General features: G+C 38.6%; 1 protein-coding gene across 1 annotated transcript; it reads right to left on the minus strand.

The window, feature by feature from the left end:
- Nucleotides 1-43: 43 nt before the first annotated feature.
- LOC136394266 (E3 ubiquitin-protein ligase TRIM21-like) lies at nucleotides 44-22,713 on the minus strand. Its single transcript, XM_066367154.1, has 7 exons — nucleotides 22,628-22,713; nucleotides 14,148-14,601; nucleotides 13,594-13,689; nucleotides 12,243-12,473; nucleotides 1,953-1,975; nucleotides 1,158-1,258; nucleotides 44-871 (listed from the first exon to the last, which is right to left on the minus strand). Exons 2-7 carry the CDS (start codon nucleotides 14,553-14,555, stop codon nucleotides 327-329), a joined length of 1,404 nt encoding a protein of 467 aa, XP_066223251.1. The 5' UTR covers nucleotides 14,556-14,601; nucleotides 22,628-22,713; the 3' UTR covers nucleotides 44-326.
- Between the last annotated feature and the right edge of the window lie 791 nt (nucleotides 22,714-23,504).

The raw sequence follows: 23,504 nt of genomic DNA on the forward strand, positions 1-23,504 counted from the left end.
AAATGTCAGCAAAGGCCTCAAGATTAAAATCTTGAGTCACATAAAGAAAACCATAACATGTTTTTATTGATCCACATAAGTTTAGGCCAAATATAAGTAGATTGTTTCATGGAGAGAATCATGAGCAATCTAGGGCAGGAATGTTAATGTTGAAGATCATTTGAAATCCATGTTCAGTGACATTTTTGTCAAAGATGGCTTGCTAGTGTCCTGACATCTCAACAGTTCATGGGAAAATAAGGTAGGGTTAGTGGCTGAGGAGGGGTATCAACAAAGGGAGTGTCAGTGTCCAGAAAGAGACATCAACAGTCAGTGGATTCCTGCCATCATATTCTCAGAGGACAGAGGGTCAGAGGGGCTGAATTTCTTCTGCTATCATTGAAACCAGGACTGAAGAAAGGCCGCAGGGGTCCAGTGAAGGCACAATTAGAGAAGGTGTACATGAGGGAGCCATGGTCAGTGATGTTGTAGAAGGAGACAGTGCTGGCCTCATAGTCCAAAAAGATCCCAATTTGGCTTGGAGGCACCTGAAGTTGGAAGAGAGTTGGTGGGCTGGTACAGGCCTCATATTTTTGTTTGTTTGACAGCCAAATCGTCCAGAAGCCATTCAAGAGGCTGAGAGAAAAATGCCCCTTTCTCTTCACAGAGTCTCTACAAACCCCCAGGTTCCAAAAATCCTTTCCCGTCACATCTACCTCCCAGTAAAATTTTCCACAGTCAAAGCGCTGGGTACCCAAGACCATGAGATAAGTATCAAATCTCTCCTCATTTTCAGGTACCTTCTGCTGCGTGTCTCCAAGTCTCACTTGTCTCTGATCCTCTGAAACAATGAGCCATGGATGGGCTGTGTGTGCATCCATAGTGATGTGTACTGCAGAGAAAGGACCACAGTCAGGCTAGGAGAGTGTGTGGGGAGGCAATAATCCTGTACCTATGGTAAAGGGGTACGGGGGTGAGCCTGAGCCTCACTGTGTGAAGAAATGTCCCCTTAGACAGCTTAATTCCATGCCCAAACCTTTGAGGGAACCACTTTCCCTAGCTCTGTTCATGCCCCACCTACTTTGACCTGACATCTCTCCCAGATTCAGGACCTATCTGTGCTTTGTCTTCCCATTGTTACCCAACAGGCCATCCTATACTCTTAGAGCTTTCCTCACCTCCATACATCCTCAACATCCTCTTCAGCCCTGGCACATGGCACACGGTCCTCAAGTCTGGAGAGATGATGTCCAGCTCTTTCATGTTCCAGGATTCACTTCTGGGAGAAACAGAATTAGACATCCCTTCTCTAACTCATACCGCACCTTACCCGAACACTAATGTTATTACCTTTCTTGTGGATAACTGATAATTTAGTTCAACATAACTTACAAACTACTGTTTGTGTTAGAATCCTTGGGTGTGGGAGGCAAAAGGAGGCAGGATTTACTTCCCACCCAGGCTGTGCTGGTCACAGGGCCTCAGCAGCACAGGGATAGTCTGTATCCCCTCTCCAAGCCAGAGGTCACCACACAAGGACACTCTGTTTTATTTTATAGGCAGGTTCTGACACATGCTGAATCACTTCATAAGGAACCTCAAGGAGTCTTGCCCACGGCATGGGTCCTACTCATGGCTCTTTCTGAGATGTTTATTACTGGTCAAATTTTTGTTAAAGGAGTGCCATCAGCTTGTAGATGCAGAGCTTCCCAAAATTTTCCCACTTATCATGGCTTCACTTTATGTAGATGTCACAGTCTAATTACTTTGGGCAACTCACCAACTGAGATGTCCATTAATTAACTTTCTCAGACCAGAAAATATTTTATGGAGGATTGGACCTTTGGGAATTGAAAGGAGGTTGGGAAAACTTCAGTGCATGTCAATACATATCTTTGCAACTCAATGATCTTTTACACAGGTAAAAACACTTTCTGATACCTCTTCCTCTAACAAAGAAAACCTCTCCTTACCTTTCCAGGACACTTTTCACCTCCTAGGGTAAAAAGAGATAGAGAGTGAGTTCAGGTTTAACAACTGAGACTTTAATACTGCGGTTAATACGCTACCACCCTGAGGCATACAGGACACTGCTCTGGCTAATTCCTCTGGGCCATTGTTTGAAAAGACATTCTGACTAACTTGGAACAGAGAGATGTGTGGATGTTCATAGGGTAGCAAAAACCCACATGTAACCTATAGCTAAGAGAAGGATAGTCATTTTAATGACTCAGAAAATTAATTAGAAAGATCAGATTCTTGGGGAGACCAAAGACATGAGGAAGAGTGAAAAGGAGCAATAGTCCAACCTGACAGAGGCCTAGAGATAGTCACAGAGAAAGAATAACCAAGTCAGGATTCATAGAAACTGCTGTCTCATTTGTGGACTTGAGTTTGGAAAAAACAGGTTGATTAGGTAAAGCTCTGTCCTGTGCTATAGTCAGTGTTGCTCTCTCATGCATGTGAGATCAGATAACCTGAGACTATTCTGTTGCTGAAGTTGGGAGCCCTTATCTAAAACTGGCAGGTGCCTCAGCCTAGTCAAAAGTGCATGGGAAGCTTGAATCAATGTTAGACTAAAGCAAGATTTAAATAATGGGAAGAAGAGGACCTACCAAGTCAAGCCAATCCAGTCAAGTTTTTGCCCAAAGAGAAAGAAATGACTTCTTGACCACATCTGAATAAGAGAGGGAGATGTGGAGAAGAAACATAGAATGTTACAAGAAGTAACTTTTAAGATCATCTAGTTCCTAGATTCTCAAATGAGGCAAACATATCATTGGTGGATATGAGATCATTTTAAGTAGATATACATTGATGAATTTTAAATATATAATTATGTGAATGGAGTGATGTCAGAGGAATAGCAGAGTGATCTCTCCCATTGAAATTACAACAATTTAAACAGATATAACTCAGCAAAGGAACCCCAGCTTGGTTCACACGCTTACCTTAGAGATCCATACATTGAAACAACTAAAGGTGGCATGGAGTGACTGGCAAGGGGAAGTAGAGTGAAAGATAAGATTGCTGCCCTACAGCTAAGCACTCACAGCTACTGCCAAGCTCCAGACAAGGGAGAAACCTAATTTTTTTCCTGCCTAGAGTATCAGAAAAACTGGTGAGGACTCTCAGGAGTGCAAAACTAGAGCAATGGCTGAATGCAGAGACAGGGCAGACACAAAACTCTGGACAGTGTTGGTGCTCCTAAAATCTACCCACAGCCCACACTTGAGACAAAGAAAAAGAAATACAAAGTGCTGAGGCTCCCCAATCTCCCAGATCCTGCCTCCCTTCATGGGGTACAGAGAGTATCAGTGGCATACCCCAGAACTAACTTGCTGAAACACTGTTTCCCCTGAAAAATAGGTGTTCTTTATATAGTCTCTGGTCTGTCAGACACAGGGGAGGACACACAGAGGTCCGTTATCACCATTCCTGAGAGGAAGAACAAAGAAAGTGATAAAAATCCTCCTAGCCCTTGCAGCCCCAAATAATACAGCTGCAGCCTTGCAGTAGGAGTCAGCTGGGGGATTTCACAGAGCTAAAACTTTAACCCAGTGCCACCTACTGCAAAATAATAGGAAAACCGCTTGAAAGTAAACTACTAAGAGCTACTCACAAATGCCTACTAATCAAAGAAGGAGTCCATTGAATTTCATTATTAACCAAGAAACAGATGCTGTTCAAAAGAAGATGAAAAATCTCCAGAAACCAATCTCAATTACACAGAAACTTTAGGTTTAAACAACATAGAATTCAAAATTAAAGTTCTGAAAATACTTAAAAAGATGTGAGAAAACACTGAAAGGCAATTTAATGCACTCAGGAAACAAATTAAGGAACAAAATAAGTACTTCACCAAAGAGATTGAAACTTTAAAAAAAAAAGAACCAAACAAATTCTGGAGATGAAGAACTCAAAATGTAATTGAAGAATTAACTAACAAGTTTAGCTAATAGAACTGGCCATATAAAGGAGAGAGTAAGGGACATCAAAGATGGGCAACTAGAGATGATACAGAAAGAAAAAGAGAGAGACAAGAATTTTAAAAAATGATAGTGCTGTGTACATGGATCATCTGACTCAATCAGAAAGAGCAATATAAGAATAATAGGTATTCCAAAAAAAGAAGAGAGGGATAAAAGAATGGAGAGCTTATTCAAACAAATAATTGATGAGAAATTCTCAAGCCTATAGAAAGAATTAGATCTTCAAATCTAAGAAGCAAACAGAACACTTTGTTACCTCAACCCAAAGAGGCTTTCCCCAAGGTACATTGTATTTAAACTGTCAAAAATTAATGACCAAAAAATAATCCTCAAAGAAACCAAGGCAAATAAGAAAATAGCATATAAAGAAAATAGCATATAAAGAAAAGCCCATCGGGTTACCAATAGACTTCTCAGCAAAAACTCTACAAGCCAGAAGAGAGTAGACCCAAACATTCAAAGTATTAAAAGAAAGGAATTACCAGCCAAAAATAATTTATCCATCAAAGTTATCCTTTAAATACAAAAGAAAAATAAAACATTTCCCAGGTATACAGAAACTTAAAGAATTTATCACCAGAAACCCCCAGTGCAGGAAATACTCAAGGGGGGTTATTCTACCTGATACAAAGAACAAAACATCACAAAACTACAAGCAAAAGCTTCAACAAGCTTATAACAAAAGCAGGGATAACTTTTGACAACAAAAACATAAAGAAGGAGGGGATAAAGGTCTAAATTAGCAAAGGAGAATGGAGGGCAGAAGTATTCATAAGATAAAGAACTATTATGTATATATTAAACATTTTTCCAATAACCAGTCCCCCTCCCCCCCCAAAAAAAACTTAAGTACATAACTTTAAAAAAGAAAGAAACATAGGAAAGAAGTATGGAATACCATCAAACTAAAGCAATGAACAGAAACACAAAGGAAAAGAATCAAAGTAGACCCAAAACTACCATAAAACAAAAGATAAAATGGCTATAAGAAAATCTTATGTATCAATAATCATGTACTGAATAAATAGACTGAACTCACCAATAAAGAAGTACAGAGTAAGCTGTATGGATCAAAAAACAAAACCCAACCATATGTTGCATTTTAGAGGTACATCTAAGCTGCAAGAACACAGGCAGACTCAAAAGTGAAAGGTAAAAAAAAAAAAAGATTCTCCAAGCAAATAATATCCAAAGAAAAGCAGATGTAGCCATACTTGTATCTGACAGTACTGATTTTAAAACAACAAAGGTAACAAGAGACAAAGATGGACATTTCCTAAGGATAAAGGAGATACGACATAAAGGAGACATAGCACTTCTTACTACATATATACCAAACCAAGGAGCAGCAAAATATATAAAACTACTAACAAAACTAAAAGGAGAAACAGACAAAAACATAATCATAGTTGGAGACTTTACTACTCCATTGACTGTTCTAGAAACGTAACCCAAACAGAGAATTGATAAAGAAATATTGGCCTTAAATGGCAAACTACATCAAATGGACATAATTGACATAAAACATTTCATCCCAGAACATCAAATTATATATTCTTCTCCATTTCATATGAAACATTCTCAAGAATAAACCATATGTTGGGCCACAAAACTTGCTTCAACAAATTTTAAAATATTGAAATTATACCAAGCATATTCTCTGACCATATGAAATTAGAATTCAACTGCAAAAAGGAAGTAAAAGAAAAAAATACAAAAATGTGGAAATTAAACAACATACTTCTAAAAAATGACTGGGTCAAAAAAGAAGTAAAAGCTGATCAAAAGATATATACAGACAAATGAGAATGACAACACAACAGATCAAAACTGGGATACACTAAAAGCAGTAATATGAGGAAAACTTATGTCATTACAGACCTATCTCAAGAAACAAGAGAGATCCCAAGTAAACAATCTAACATCACATCTTAAAGAACTAGAAAAAAAAGAACAAAGGCAACCCAAAGTCATCAGAAGATACAAAATTAAAAAAAAAATAGAACTGAAAGAAATAGAGTACATAATATTATTTAAAAATTAATACAACAAAGAGCTGGCTCTGAGAAAAGATCAATAAAATTGACCAACTCCTGGCTAGATTCACTAAGGAAAAAGGAGAAAGGACTCATATATACAAAATCCATAATGAAAGAGAAGTTACTACAGACATCATAGATATACAAAGGATCATGCTAGAATACTATGAAAGATTATATGCTACCAAATTCAACAACCTAGATGAAATGGATAAGTTTCTAGAACTATACAATCTTCCTAGACTGAATCATGAAGAAGTAGAAAACTGATAAACAGTGAGAAAATAGAAACTACTATCAAAAACTTCCAAAAAAATAAAAGTCAAGGGCCAGATGTCTTCACTAGTAAATTCTATCAAACATTCAAAGAAGATTTAGTACCTATCTTTTTCAAAGTCTTCCAAAAAATTGAAGAAGAGTCAATACTTCATAACACATTTTATGAGGCCAACATAACCCTGATAACAAAACCTGGAAAGCACAACACAAAAATAGAAATTATACTACATACCAATTTCTCTAGTGAACATAGACACAAAAATATTAAACAAAACATTAGCAATTTGAATACAACAATACATTAAAAATAATAATACATCGTGATTAAGGGACACAAGGATGGTTTAACATGTGCAAATCAATGTAATACACCACATGAACAAAAGAAAGGGCAAAAATCATATGATCCTATCAATAGATGCAGAAGTGATGTCCAATAAAATACACCACCATTTTATGATTAAAACACTCAATAAAATGGGTATAAAAGGAAAGTACCTCAACATAATAAAGGGCATATATGAAAAACCTTCAGCCAATATCATACTCAATGTTGGAAAACTGAAAGCTTTTCCTCTAAGATCAGCAAAAGACAAGGCTGTCCACTCTGTTCACTCTTATTCAACATAATTCTGGAAGTCCTAGCCAGAGCAATCAGGCAAGAGGAAGAAATAAAAGGCATCCAATCAGGAAAAAAGTAGTAAAGCTATCACTTTTTTCAGATGACATGATTCCGTATATAGAAAACCCCAAAAACTCCACAAAAAAACTATTAGAAACAATAAGCAAATACATAAAGTCACAGGACACACAATCAATATATGAGTCTACTGCTTTACTATATGCAAAAACTGAAATTTCAGGGAATGTATTGAAAAAAAGCAATTCCTTTTACAATTGCAACAAAAAAAATAAAATAATATACCTAGAAATAAACTTAACAAAGGATGAAGAGGACCTATATACTGAAAACTACAAAGCATTATTGAAAGAGATTGAAAAAGACCACAATGAAATGGATAATCTATGTTTGTGAATTGGGAGAATGAACGTAATTAAAATGGCCATATTACCCAAAGCAATATACAGATTTAATGCAATTCCCATTAAAATCCCAATGTCATTTTTTAAAGACGTAGAACAAAAACATAATCAGATTTGTATGAAACCAATAAAGACCTTGAATAGCTAAAGCAATCTTGAGAAAAAAAGAACAAATCTGGAGGTATCACACTACCTAACTTCAAATTATACTACAGAACCACATTACAGGCAGTCCCCATGTTACGAACAAGATAGTTCTATAGGTTTGTTCTTAAGTTGAATCTGTATATAAGTTGGAACAGGTACATCTACCTATTAAATACAACTTAGACAGATGTTTATCTTAACATAGTATTTATTTTTACCTTTCTGTGCATATGAATACTGAAACATTTTCAAATACAACCTTAAACCATCTTGATGAAGAAGATGATGGACTTGTTGGAGAGGCTAGAACTGGTGTTAGAGAGAGTTTGATTCTGCTGCTGGAGTCAGTTTCTTGAAGTTGGCATCAAGGGAGGTTTGTACAGAGCTTTTCTTTTTCTCATTCATAATTGACCCTGTAGCATCTCAGACCTTCCGTAACTGAACAGTAAAACTTGGTGAACCTCTTCGTATCAGGATCATGCTTCTCTAACTTTGCCATTCCTGCTTCAATGAGGCAAAAACATCAGCTGACTCTTTTGTAGAAAACTTTTTCAGTTCTGGAGTTTCTAGGTCTCTGTTATCTTCCCTAAATGCTATCATCTGCTTCCATAAGGTCTTCATTGGTTAGTTCTTTGCCATGGAAGTTGAGTAACTCTATGATACAATTTTCACTGCTGTACAACTGCAGTTGATTACCAATAGGCCTATGGGATTCTGTTCATAAGTACGAGGATATGTAAGTCATATATTTGTAAATCGAGAATATGCTATGATCAATACAGCTGGTATTGGCAAAAAAAACAGATACAGACCAGTGGAACAGAATTGACAGCCCAGAAATGAAACCATGTGTATGGGCAAATAAGTTTTAACAAAGGAGCTAAAAGTACACAATGGAGAAAAGAAAGCCTCTTCAATAAATGGTTCTGGGAAAATTGGAAAGCTACATGCAAAAGAATGAAACTTGACTACAGTTTGTCCCCAATCACAAAAATTAATTCAAAATAAACCAAAGACCTAAAAATAAGATCTTAAACAATAAATTACATAGAAGAAAACATAGGTACTGAACTTATGGACCTTGGCCATAGAGAACATTTTACAAATTTGACCCAAATGCAATGGAAGTTAAGGCATAAATAAATAAATGGGACTATATTAACTAAAAAGTTTCTGTGTAGCAAAAGAAACTAACACCAAAAAAAAAAACAGCCAACAAAATCAGAGATAATATTCACAAACAATAGATCCAACAAGGAGTTAATATCCAAAATACATATTTTTTTAAAAACTCACAGAGCTCAACAACAATCTAATTAAAAACTGGGGTGAGGACCTGAACAAATACTTCTCTCATGAAGACATACAAACAAAAAAACAGGTATATGAAAAGATGCTCATTTTTGCTAGCTATAAGAGAAATGCAAATCAAAACTACAATGAGATACCACCTGTAAAGCCAGTAGCCACGGTCACCATCACAGCCACCTGGCCAGTGCAGGTTTGCATTAGATTTGGACAAACGGTAATGAAACAACGGAGCCAAGAACTGGTGGGCCATCATTTTAATCCTAGCTTGCACCCGGCGGGCAAGTAAAAACACACACTGGGCTCCAAAACCCACTCATTCAGTGCTCACAAAGCTACTGACTTATCCGAGTTTCCTAGGATCAAAGTTTTCTAGTTCACTAGCCTTATTCACCTCTGTTCCCCATCTCATTCTCTCTGCACAAACTGTCTCCTCCTTCAGCACTCCGCCATCTTGGCTGCTTCTCTCTCCTCCATGTGGCCTTACTCTGCTCTCCTCCTAGAACGCAATCACTCTTCTCCTGGAACAACGTGATCTCTCTTCCTTTTAAAACTTTTTGGCATAAAAGCCTTGCCTCAACACACATTAATACAATCACGCCCATCCCAAGCAATTACCTGGGCAACAGGCTTCCACGCAGGCAGCACCATCTTTAACAAAGTGAGCATAATATATTTTATCTGCCCAACACCACCTCACAGCTGTTAGACTGGCTGTTCAAAAAGACTGGTAATAACAAATGTTGGCGATGGTAAATATTATTGTTATTGTTGTTGTTATTGTTGTTACAAAATAGAAAATTTTCAATAACATCAACACGTGATTTTTTTGGCTACCATTGGTTAGGACAATTTCCTATTAAACTAAATTTGATAGGGTATAGATCTAATATACTATATATATATATATATATATATATATATATAGAGAGAGAGAGAGAGAGAGAGAGAGAGAGAGAGAGAGAGATACATTTGCTAGTGCATCATATGTAATCTATTTCCTAGATTGTCTTTAGCACCTCCCACCCAGGAATACAGGAGCACTATGAAGCCCTAAGCTCCCATACCCCTGTGGAGAACTATTGAAGCAGGTCACTCTCCTACCCTTGAGGAGATGACTGGCTCCCAAGAAGCAATAAAGATGCGATTAGGCCTGACCTGTGGTGGCGCAGTGGATAAAATGTCGACTTGGAACGCTGAGGTCGCCGGTTTGAAATCCTGAGCTTGCCTGGTCAAGGCACATATGGGAGTTGATGCTTTCTACTCCTTCCTTCTCCTCCCTCTCTCTCTCTATCTTTCTGTCTCTCTTTCTCCCACCCTACCCTCCTCCCTTAAAATGAATAAAGTATTAAAAAAAAAAAAAGATGCGATTAGATCAGAACACCATGGAGAAGAAATTAGATCCCAGGAAACAGCCATCCTGTTTGATGATTCTTACAATGCTGTGAACCAGCTAACCTACTAAACTGCATGCCCCCCACTATACTAATCTTACCTGAAAAGTATATACCATATTTCCCCATGTATAAGATGCTTTTTTTTTTTTTTCAAAAAATTTGGGGTCTTAACTGGCTGCCTCTTAATACAGTGGTTGTAGATATTTTTGCTTGCATTTCCCACTTTTTCACACTTGTTTTTGCACTCATGGTTGGAGACAGTGATTCATCATCAGACACAGATGAGGACAAGCTAATGAATGGGAGTTTTGACAGTGATGAGGAGTTGTATGAATTTTATGATGAATAAAACTTGAGTTCAGTAACTTTATGTAATACATTCTTTTTCAAATTTCAAGCCCTAAAATTAAGGTGCATCTCATACATGGATCTTCTTATAGATGGGGAAATACAGTAATCAGCCCTCACTATGGAGATTGTAAGGCAGACTTTGAACTAAGATATGTTGCCTGTCTGCTCATCAACAAAACAACACAGAATAAGTGCTGGCGAGGATGTGGAGAAAAGGGAACCCTCCTGCACTGCTGGTGGGAATGCAGACTGGTGCAGCCACTGTGGAAAACAGTAAGATTCCTCAAAAAATCAAAAATCGAACTGCCTTTTGACCCAGCTATATACCCCAAGAACACCATAGAACGGCTCCAAAAGGAGAAATGCACCCCCATGTTTGTGGCAGCATTGTTCACAATAGCAAAGATCTGGAAACAGCCCAAGTGTCCGTCAGAGGACGAGTGGATTAAAAAGCTTGGGTACATATATACTATGGAATACTACTCAGCCATAAGAAATGATGACATCGGATCATTTACAGTAACATGGATAGACCTTGATAACATTATACGGAGTGAAATAAGTAAATCAGAAAAAACTAAGAACTATATGAATCCATACATAGATGGAACATAAAAATGAGACTCAAAGACATGAACAAGAATGTGATGGTAACGGGGGTGAAGGGGTGGGGGGAGGGGGTGATGGGGCGAGGAAGGAGAGAGGGGGTGGGGGAGGGGAGTGGCACAAAGAAAACCAGATAGAAGGTGACGGAGACAATTTGACTTTGGGTGAGGGGTATACAGCACAATCAAATGTCAAAATAATCTGGCGATGTTTTCTCTCAACATATGTACCCTGATTTATCAATGTCACTGCATTAAATTTAACAACAACAACAAAAAAGATATGTTGCCTCTCTTCTCAAGTTGCTAAGCAATCTTGATTAAAGACACCTGTTTCCCTTTCAGACCCAGTCTCTGTTTTTGGCTTTTGCAGCAGCAGGTGACCTGAACTATGACCAGATGTAGTCCAATAAAATATTTATTCCAGTAATAGAGTGAGACAATTTTTTAAAAATCACATTTAAATCACTAAGTAGTTAAAAAATAGTAGCAAAAAATGTAAAGGTGATACATTTATAACTAAAGTTTGGGGAATACTGGTTATTTGCTCCACTCCTTTTCTCTTTTTCACAAAGAAGAAATTAGGTTTAGAAAAGGAAAGAATTCCCATAACCTAGATTTATGGAGAGAATTGGTGACAGGGCTGGGCTGGGATATTGTCTTAATTTTCATTATGTATTTTTAGTTTTTTTATGAACGTTCGCATGGTCAGACACTCATCAGGGAGCTTTAGAGGATTCTCTCATTTGTCCTCACAAAAAAAAATGTTTTAAATATGTAACAGGACAGTATACATATCCACAAGAAAACCCTGAATTTCAAAAAGATTAAGGATCTTTTTCAAGGTCTCAAACCTGGTACGTATTACAGAAGGCTCTTACCAGACAATTACAACTATAAATATTGCAGCATGGAATTTTCTTATCTAAATCTGTATCTTTCCATGCCTTCAATGCAAACCACTCATGAGTCTGAATTCCAGTTTGTATACTTAACATTTCAGGTATGGGGTTTCTGTTTGCTCTGGTGGTAGCCCCAGAGAACTCTGGCTTTTGTTCAGTTCCTCCTGAGTACAAAGTGGGAGCCTCTCCCCAGTCTCACCTGCAGCAGCTCCAGCGCTGAGACCTTGCTTCTCCTCTCCAGCTCTGAGATCAGCTCCTGCAGGGCCTGGCTATCCTGAGCCAGCTTGACCTCTGTTTCCCCCAAGATTCTCAAGTGTTTCCTCTCTTCCTTCTCTAGCTTCTGCAGTTGCCTGTGTTCCTCTTCAGCCAGGAAGTTTTTCTGTTGCTCAAACTCTGCCTGAATCCTCAATTTGTGTGCCTCCACCATTTCCTTCAGTGTCAATAGAAAGAGGAAGTTGGTTTTATCAAAATCATCCAAGCCACTTTTGCAATGTTGGTATCTATACCTATATCTAATCCTTGCAGACTCACCACTCTGGCTTGGTCTAGGAATATCCACACAAACACAAAAACACACAAAAAATATTGCTGTGGATGTGGGTGGCTGCGGCTCCTGGGATTCAGGGGAGGATGGGATTGGGGCGGGGGGTAGGGAGGGACACACTGTAACTGCACTAGAGTAATAGTTTCAATGGTTCATGGTATCAGAGATGTCCTCAGCTTTTCTCAAAACCCAGTTAGCACCCAAATATGTCCTTTTGTCTTCATGGATCAGTGTTACTGACAGCAACACCTGGCTCCACTTGAACAACCTAACAAAAATAGGCACACAACACCATTTCTAAATCCTGTGAAAAGAAATTATTTGTGAGGTTCTTTGCTCTCCCTCTTGTGCTAGTGATCAGAGGGTCACCTGATGACATGAAATGACCGACCCCTTTGGCCACCACAGCTTGGTTCACCCTCCCTTGGCCTCAGATTGGCCCCTTCTGGTATCTGTTGGCCATGAGTTCCTTCAACTCCTCTCTATCCCTGACCTGCCCCACCTCCAAATCACCAGTACAGAATAAGCTTTACTTCTCCGTTCTGCTAGGGACTAGTGAGCTGGACACAGACAAGCAATAAACTAGTCAAACTGGTTTTCTTACCTCTGGCCCTGGTGGTTCCCTCAAGTCTGTTCCTCGCAGCCTGTTATTTCCTGACAGGCCTAGCCTTATCTTTCTTGGGATGGCTCTGTCCCAGATACCAAGGCACTGATGCAATGATCCCCTAAGGCTAAGCTTAAAGAGTGGGAAATTTAAGGCATAGCTTTTTCCTGGACACCTTCTCCCAAGAATCCTGATCTTTGTGTGTGATTGGAAGCTCTCTCTGAGCTCCATACCTTTTATTTCCCTCTATCAGGAGACCTAGAGGACTTTGGTTCTTAAAGTGAGATATGCTGATACTATCACTCCTCAGACAGGTGTAGCTATGGTTAAGGCTTTCTTGAGGCTAGGACCCTGGGCTTTGCCTAGGCTTTTGATCTAAGACTCCTTTTGGGATTCTCTTGCCTTCCAGGCAGTTCTCTTCTTTGCAACATCCACTTCTAACTTCTCAGCCATCTCTTGCTCCTTTCTCAGTTTCTTTAATGCCACCTGGAGCTTCTCCTGCAAAGACAGATATCAAGTTAATGCCCAACCAGACCAAGAAGTAGGGTGATAAGAGGTGGGGATAGATCATCTGAGTTATTAGAAAAGCTTCAGGGAGGACTAGAGTCTGACTGGGATGCAAATTTTGTTGATAGGAATATTTTGGGAAAAGCCCCATGTTTCTAAGAAAAGAGCCACAGTGATGGAGTGGTATGGTGAGAGCACACTCTTTCCTAATTAACCAGGAAACCACAAGGAAATATGATCCTCGTAGCATTTTCCTACAGCATCTCCTCTGCTCCTGAGGAATGTAAAGATTGTGATGAGCCTTAAATTAGACATGGAAGGTATAGAATACTCTCTTTCTCAGTTCCTCAAATCTATAGGCAACTCTCTCCCATCCCCAGTTCTGGGTAAATAATCATTAAAACCTAATCTCATTTCTACCTGTTTATGCCTTTGTAACAAGGCCTCACCTGGTACTCCTGAGCAGCCTCCTCAATCGGGACCATGGAGTGGTCACGGTGTTTCCGGGACTGGGAACACACCAAGCAAAGAGCCTCCCCATCTCTCTCACAGAATAGGTGAAGTTTCTCTCCATGCACCCCACATCGCTCCCTCTGTATGCCCTCCTCAGCATCTTGGCTGATTCGTCTTAGTTTGTCCACCATGTTGGCTAGTTGAAGATTGGGCCGGAAGGTCTTGAGCAAGAATTTTCTCCGGCACACGGGACAGGTGCCACGCCCATTTTTCCCAACCTGAGAGATGCATTCATGGCAGAAACTGTGGCCACATTTAATGCTCACAGGTTTTACTGTGGGATCCAAGCAGATCGGGCATGTGACTTCCTCCCACATCATTGCCAAGGTCTTTGCTGAGGCCATACAGGAATGTTCCTATTAAGTAGTACTGTGGATATCCTGAGGTGACCTAGGGAGAAGAAGAGAAAAGTTACAGAAAAGATAAAAAAGATTGTGTGAGAAAAACAATACAGGTCATATGTGGGAGAGTAAACTGGGGGTTGAAACAAAATAAGAACATTAACCTATATAACAAGACCTTCTCCTCCAGTCTGGTCCACTGACCCAGTCAGACAGAAAAGGTTATTGAGTCCCCTAAAGAGATAGTAAAAACTGTTGGGAACCTTCTTTGAAGCCTAATGTCACCTCCGCTAAGGGGAGATACACCTACACCATACTCTCAACTCCACCAGAGGCTCTTTCATTGACTGAATCTAACAGGCAGCCAGCAGATAAAAGCAGCTAGAACAGTGGTTCTCAACCTTTCTAATGCCGTGACCCCGCAATAAAGTTCCTCATGTTGCAGTGACCCAAACCAAAAAATAATTTGGTGGCTACTTCATAACTGTAATTTTGCTACAGTTATGATTCGGAATGTAAATACCTGATATGCATTATGTATTTTCCGATGGCTTTAGGCGACCCCGCCGGGGTCGCGACCCACAGGTTGAGAACCGCTGAGCTAGAAGATCTTGAGGTGCCTTGGTACTTTTCCTGACCTTTCCCCTGGGCTATGTGCTGATCAAAGCTGGCCTTGTTGTGCAGCATTGTCCTTTCCACACACACTTCAGCCAGCAGAGGCAGCTACAAATAGTGAATCATTTGTAGCTCCCAATGAGTTGCTGAGAGCCTTTCACACACAGCATCTTACATTAGCCAGCACCAGGTTTCCTCCCAAGAGGCCCAGAACTGAATACCCTGTGGCCAGCATTAGAAACATCAGAGCAAGATCAATTAGTTACACAAGCAGCATATCCAAAGGAGGATTTCATCAGGCTCCAAACCCAGCTGAGGTGAATTCCACTTCCTGTGATCAGCACTGGCACAGCAGCTAGCATGCTCTGGTCAAGGTAGAGCCTCACAAGAAGCTAGCCTCTGGATCAACCCCACTCACAATGGGCCAATAGCAATGAAGACACAATTACAACTGGAGGACCCACAGAAGGAATACTCCTGGTACACCAAGTGCAGATTATCAAAAAGACTGCATCACTGGACCCAACTTAACACCTATTACATAAGGCCACCCCACAAAGACTGTGTTTCATAGCAGATCTATATAATATGATATATAGAAACAAACACATGAAGGCAGCCAAAATAGGAGACAAAGAAAAAGGTTTCAAATGACAGAACAGGAGAAATCTCTAGAAAAGAGTTAAATGAAATGGAAATAACCAACTTAACAGATAAAGAGTTCAAAGTAATGGTTATACAAATGCTCACAGAACAAAGTGAGAACTTTAACAGAAACTATAAAAAAGAACCAGTCAGAAATGAACAATACAATATCCGACATCAAGAATACACTTAAAGAAATAAACAGTAGGTTGGAGGAAGCAGAGGATCAAATCAGCAATTTGGAAGATAAAGTAGAAAAAAAACACCAAGTCAGAATATCAAAAAGGAAAAAAATACAAAATGAATAAGGATAGTTTAAAAGATCTTTGGGACAAAATAAAGCATAACATCTGAATCACAGGGATACCAGAAGAAGAGAGAGAGAAAGTCATCTAGAAACTATGTGAAGAAATAAGGACCAAAAATTTCTCTAACCTGATGAAGGAAAAAGACACAGAAGTCCAGGAAGCGCAGGAAATCCTAAACAAAATGAACCCCCAAAAGCCCACACCAAGACATGTCATAATTAAATAGGAAAGTTTAAAGACAAAGATAAAATCTTAAAAGCAGCAAGAGAAAAGCAGACAGTTACCTACAAGAAAGCTCCTTTAAGACTGTCAGCTGATTTTTCTGCAGAAACACTTCAGGCCAGAAGGGATTGGCATGAAATGTTCTAACTGATAAAAAGCAAAGCCCTGGCCAATTGGTTCAGCAGTAGGGCATCGGCCCAGCATGTGGGACTCCTGGGTTCGATTCCTGGTCAAGGTATACAAGAGAAGTGATCATCTGCTTCTCCACCCTTCCTCTGACCCTTTTCCCTATCTCTCTCTCTCTCTTCCCCTCCTGCAGCCATGGCTTGAAAGGTTCAAGCAAGTTGGCCCCAGGCACTGAGGATGGCTCTGTGGTCTCACTTCAGTCACTGAAATAGCTCAGTTACCAAGCAATGGAGCAGTTGGCCCAGATGAGCAGAGCATTGCCCTGTAAGGGGCTTGCCGGGTGGATCCTGGTTGGAGCGCATGCTGAAGCCTGTCTCTCTGCCTCATTATCCCCCTCCTCTGACTTAATTTAAAAAAATAAAATAAAGAGCTCCCCAGACAAGAAAAAGCTAAAAGAGTTTGTATCTCCAAACCAGTATTGTGAACAATGTTAAAAGGCCTGTTTCAATAAGAAGAAGAAAAGATGAACATAGTTAAAAGAATAAAATGGCAATAAACTTGTGCCTATCAATAGTCACTTTAAATGGAAATTATTGAAATGCTCAAAATCAAAAGACATAGGGTAGCTGAATGGATAAGAAAGCAAGACCCATACATATGCTGTCTGTAAGACAACCCCCTTGGAAAAAAGTAAAAGAATAGAAAAAGATATTTTGTACAAATGGAAATTTAAAAATTAGCTGGACAACAATACTTATATCTGACAAACTAGACTTTAAAACAAAGTCTGTAGTAAGAGACAAAAAAGGACACTACATAATGATAAAGGAAGCAATTCATCAAGAGGATATAATTCTTGTAAACACTTATGCTCCTAATATAGGAGCACCCAAATATGTAAAGCAAATCTTGATGGACATAATGGGAGATATCAACAATAATACAGTGATAGTATGGGATTTTAACATCCCATTGACAAAAATGTATAGATCTTCTGGAGAGAAAATCAAAAGGGAAATGGTGGCCTTAAATGATATATTAGGTCACAGAAAACTTAATTGATATCTTCAGAGCATTTTACCCAAAGCAACAGAATATACATTCTTTTCAAGTATACATAGAACATTTTCTAGAATAGAACACTTGTTAGGATGCAAAACAAGTCTCAATAAATTTAAGATTGAAATTGTATCAAGCATCTACTCTGACCACCAATGGTATAAAACTGGAAGTCAACCACAAGAAAAAAAAAAGAAAAGCATACAATGTATGGAGATGAAATAACAAGTTACTACACAATGAAAAAGTTAACAATGAGATGAAGGAACAAATCAAAAGATATTGTGAAGCAAATAAAAATGAGAACACAAAATAACAAAATCTATGGGACACAGCAATAGCAGTCTTCAAAGGGAAATTCATAACATTACAGGCTTATCTCAAGAAAGAAGAAAAATCTTTTTTTATTTTATTTAGAAAATTAATTTTAACAGGGTGACATTGATCAATAAGAGTACATAGGTTTTAGGTAAACATTTCTATACCACTTGAACTGTTCATTATGTTGTATACCCATCACCCAAAGTCAAATCATTTTCCATCGCCTTATATTTCTCCCTCTTTATACTCTTCTGCCTGCTCTCTTCTCCCTCCCCCTCACCCATATCCCTTTCTCCCTTGTAACCACTTCACTTTGTTCTATGTCCATGAGTCTGTTTTATATCCCACCTATGTGTGAAATCATGCAGTTCTAAGCTTTTTCTAATTTACTTATTTCACTCAGTATAATGTTCTCAAAGTCCATCAACAAGAAAAATCTGAAATGAACAATCTAACTTTATACGTAAAGGAACTTAGAAAAAAATAAAGCCTAAAGTTAGTAGAAAGAAGAAATAATAAAGATCAGAGCTAAAAATTTTAAAAAATGTAGTCTAAATAAACAAAATGATCAATGAAACTAGGATCTGGTTCTTTAAAAAGTTTTAAAAAAAAAAAGATTGACAAACCTTTAACCAGATTCATCAAGAAAAAAAGAGAGAGGACCCAAATAAATAAAATCAGAAATAAAAGAGCAGTAACTACAGACACCAAGGAAATATAAAGAATTGTGAAAAAATGTTATAAACAAATCAAACAATCTGGACAAATCAATAAATTCTTAGAAACATACAATCTTCTAAAACTGAATCAGAAAGTGTAAGAGAATCTGAACAGATAGATTACAGCTAGTGAAATGGAAACAATAATGAAAATACTCCAAACAAACAAAAGTCCCAAACTGAATAGCTTTACCAATGAATTTTACCATATATTCAAAGAAGAATTAACACTTATCCTGCTCAAACTATTCCAAAAAGTTCAGGAGAAGGGAAGACTCCCAAGCTCATTTTATGAGACCAGCATTATTCTAATTCCAAAACCAGGAAAAGCTACTACAAAGAAAGAAAAATATAGGCCAATATCTGATGAACATAGATGCTAAAATCCTTGACAAAATGTTGGCAAACCAAATCCAGCAATACATTAAGAAGGTTATAACCATAATCAAGTAGAATTTATTCTGGGTATGCAAGGTAGGTACATCTGCAAGTCAATAAACATGATACACCAAATAAACAAAATGAAGAATAAAAGTCACATGATCATATCAATAGATGCAGAAAAAGAATTTGATAAAATCCAGCACCCATTTATGTTAAGAACTTTTAGCAAAGTAGATATAGAGGGAACATATCCCAACATAATAATGGCCACATATGACAAACCCACAGCCAACATCATACTGGATGGGCAAAAACTACAAGTGTTTGCTTAAGATCAGGAATAAGACAGGATGTCCGTTATCACCACTCTTATTCAATATAGTACTTTAAATCCTAGCCACAGTAATCAGACAAAAAGAAATAAAAGTTATCCATATCGGAAAGGAAGAATTAAAAGTCATTATTTGCAGATGGCATGTTACTCTATATACAGAACACTAAAGATTCCAGTAAGACCCTACTAGAACTGATAAATGAACTCAGTAAAATAGCAGGATACAAAATAAATATCAAAAAATCAGTTGCATTTTTATACATCATTATTAATCTATCCAAAAGGTAAACTAAGAAAACAATCCCATTCACAACTGCTTCAAAAAGAATAAAATACCTAGAAATAAACTTAACCAAGAGTGTAAAAAAATTGTGCTTGGAATATTGTAAGACATTGAAAGAAAGAAATTAAAGAAAATATAAGTGGAAGCATATACCATGTTCACAGACAGAAAATATTAACATCATTAAAATGTCAGTATTATCCAAAGCAATCTATACATTCGATGCTATTCCTAACAAGATGCCAATTGTGTATTTCACAGAACTAGAACAAATATTTCAAAATTTTATATGGGAGCACAAAGACCTCAAATAGCCATACCAATCTTGAAAAAGAAGAACAAAGTTGGAGGAATCACACTACCTGATATTAAACTATACTACAAGGCCTTAGTAAACAAAACAGCATGGTATTGCCATAAAAACAGACATATATATCAATGGAACAGAATAGAAAATCCATGAATCAGCCCATGCCTATATAGTCAATTAATATTTGACAAAGGAGACAAGAACACACAATGGGGTGAAAGCAGTCTATTCAATAAATAATGTTAGGAAAATTGGACAGGTACCTACAAAAAAAATGAAATTAAACCACCTTCTTACACCATACATGTGAATAAACTCAAAATGGATTAAAGACTTAAATATTTGATTCAAAACTATAAAAATCTTAAAAGAAAACATAGGCAATAAAATTTCAGACATTTCTCATAACATTTTTTCAGTTATATCTCCTCAGAAAGTAAAAGGAGAGAAAAGATAAACAAATGGAATTATCTCAAACTAAAAAAATTTTGCACAACAAAGGAAACCATCAACAAAATGAAAACTGACTGAATGGAAGAACATATTCACCAACATCAGATAAGAAATTATGCAAATTTTACAAAGATCTTATAAAACTCAACACCAAAAGAAACAAAAAAATTCAATTGGAAAATGAGCAAAAAACCTGAACAAACACTTTTTCTGAAAAGGACATACAGATGGACAAAAGACATATGAAAAGATGCTCTATGCTACTAATCATCAGAGGAATGCAAATTAAAACCACAATGAGATATCACATCACACCTATCAGAATGACTATCATCAATAAAACAACATATAAGTGCGAGGGTGTGGAGAAAAGGGAACCCTCCTGCACTGTTGGTGGGAATGCAGATTGGTAAAGCCACTGTATAAAGCAGTATGAACTTAACAAAAAATTAAAAATGATACTGCTTTCTGACCAATGATTCCATTCCTGGTATCCAAAGAAACCCAAAAGACTAATTCAAAAGAATGTATACAGCCCTATGTTCACTGCAGCATTATTTACAATAACCAAGATTTGGAAGCAGCCCAAGTGTCCATCAGTAGATGAGTGGGTAAAAAAGCCGCGGTACATTTACACAATGGAATATTATGTGGCAATAAAAGGAAGAAAATCTTGCCTTTTCCAACAGCATGTATGGGCCTGGAGAGCATTATGCTAAGTGAAATAAGCCGTGTCAGAGAAAGACAAGTACCATGTGATTTCACTTATATGGAATCTAATGAACAAAATAAACAAACAAGTAAAATAGAAACAGACTCATATGTAGAGAGTAAGCTGACAGCTGTCGGTTGGGGGCTGGGAGAAGGTGGAGAGATTGAGCAAAAAAGCACCAAATAAAAAAGAGAAGATAGACTCAGACTCATAAGATTGTGGTAATAGTGGGGGCAGACAGGGGTTGTGGAGGAGGGTATAGAGATGATAAATGGTTATGGATGAAAACTTGACTTGGGGTGAACACAATATGGATTCCAGAGATGTACCGGAGTACAGAGTCGTAGAATTGGGTACTCAAAACCTGTATAATTATGTTAACTAGTGTCACTCCAGTAAATGCAATTTTAAAATAATCAAATAAATAAGTTCTTTATAAATAAAAATATTTACTTATACTTTTGTTGTATAGAGAGAATCAGCGTGCTCAGAAAAACGTTCACCACTGGACCAAATTTAACACAGTTAGGAGTCTTTATTAAAGTCAGCGACTGCAAGGGGTTCTCACGTCTATAAAACCAAGGGCCCCTGAATAAGCTCAGAAGTCTGCTTTTAAAGGCAAAAACCACAGCATGGTGGCTTAGGCGGGAATGGAAGAGCCGGAAATGGGCACCTAGCAAGGTTACAGAAGCAAAACAGGCACATTAAGCTAAAATTAAGGTTATCTTTAGAAGAACTTTGAAAGTGGCGTCTAGATGTCTCAACAGTCATTTGCAGGCCCCCGAACATCCGCATTTTTGCAGACTTGTTGAGCCTGCACAGTAACTTCCCTAAAATGGACAAAAATAGAAAAATGCTGAGGCTAAGGAGTCTTATTTCATTCTAGATCAGATGCACAAGCCAGGCCTGGGTAGCTTACAAAGGGGGTTACAAGTTGGGTCCCTTATAACAATTTCATATTAGGATATAGGTGTGTATATATATGTAGGTGCATGTATGTGTAATATATGTATGTGTTTATACACACACACACACACACACACACACACACACACACATACACATACATGCTTGTGGTCAGCATTCCTTGAGCTCTTCTCTCAGCTGCTCTTAACCTGGCAGTTATCTTAATTTTTTCCAGATCATACAGCTATACATTTCTAACACCCTAAACAACCCTGCCCCATCTCTCCTCCGGAGGAGGGCTTTGGGGGATGGGAATCTCAAGGATTGCAGATCTGCCTACAACATGGGGCTCCTGTGGACCACACACACTCTGGCTAGTTTGCCATCCTGGGTTGTTGTTTTTGTTTTTGTTTTCAGCTTCAGCCCGCCCTCCTACCACCTTACGGCCCAACATCAGGGCAGCCCTAGTTCCTTCCCGGCATCTTGCAAGTCATTTTCACAGTCCAGCCTCCCCCCGGTGCACCAGCCAGCCTGGCACGGGAAGAACTGCTGGGCTTGGGCTGAGGGAACCCTGCCACGGAGAAGGGGAAACTGACCCCCATGGCACTAGGGGTGGGGAAGTTGGAAGGGGTCTTCAGATCTGGGCTAGGGTACCTTGGGCTAGCCTGGTTCACTCACCTTTTCATGGGAATTACAGAAGGGCTGCCAGCTTTATATTTCACTTTCAATTTCTTGTAATAGGCACGTCTGAAAAGGAGGCGGGCCACAGGCCGGGAAGTAAGAAGAGCAAGGGGAGGAGATGAAGCAAGGGGTGGGGCAGGGCTGCAGATGGAGAGGCAGGGCTGCAGATGGGAGAGAAGGCGGAGCTGAGGCACCTCAGGGGTCAGAAGCTGCTAACACACAGGCTAGTGCTTCTTGGAGGCTGGCTGGGTCAGACTGACAGCTCTGCCACATTTGCTTCTTGCTTTGTGCCCCCTCCCCTGTCCTTATTATCTAAAATAATATAGTAAAATATCAGTATCTATTAGATAGAGGGGACATCACCCCACACAGACATGTGGTGCCCACATGTGGGAGCAGCACTTAAGGGGAATGGATGGAGAGAAGAACTCTTGAAGAGCTCCTCACTGACACCCTCTGTTTCCTACTGTAAGAAACAATTCTTTTTTAGACTGGATATTCTTTTAACTTCTGGGTGTAAGAGATTTATTTTGCATGACCCCAAGGCATGTATCACACCAGTGAGTGATAAGAAAATTGACTATTATTGAGCACTGTGTTCTTGTCACTGAGCTAGGAATTTTCATAGGTTATCAATTATTACTTTTTCAAAATTGTGCTAAAATATTCATAATATAAAATTTAGCATCATAACTATTTTAGGTGAATAATTAAGTGACATTAAACACACACATATTGTTGTGCAACCATCATCCATCCACAGAACTTTGTTCATCTTGTCAAACTGAAACTCTGTCCTTGTTTAAAAGTGATTGCTTGGCCCCAGCTGGTTGGCTCAGTGGTAGAGCATCACCTGGCTTACAGATGTCCCAGG

Source organism: Saccopteryx leptura, chromosome 1 (genome assembly GCF_036850995.1).
Source record: "Saccopteryx leptura isolate mSacLep1 chromosome 1, mSacLep1_pri_phased_curated, whole genome shotgun sequence".
NCBI lineage: Eukaryota > Metazoa > Chordata > Mammalia > Chiroptera > Emballonuridae > Saccopteryx > Saccopteryx leptura.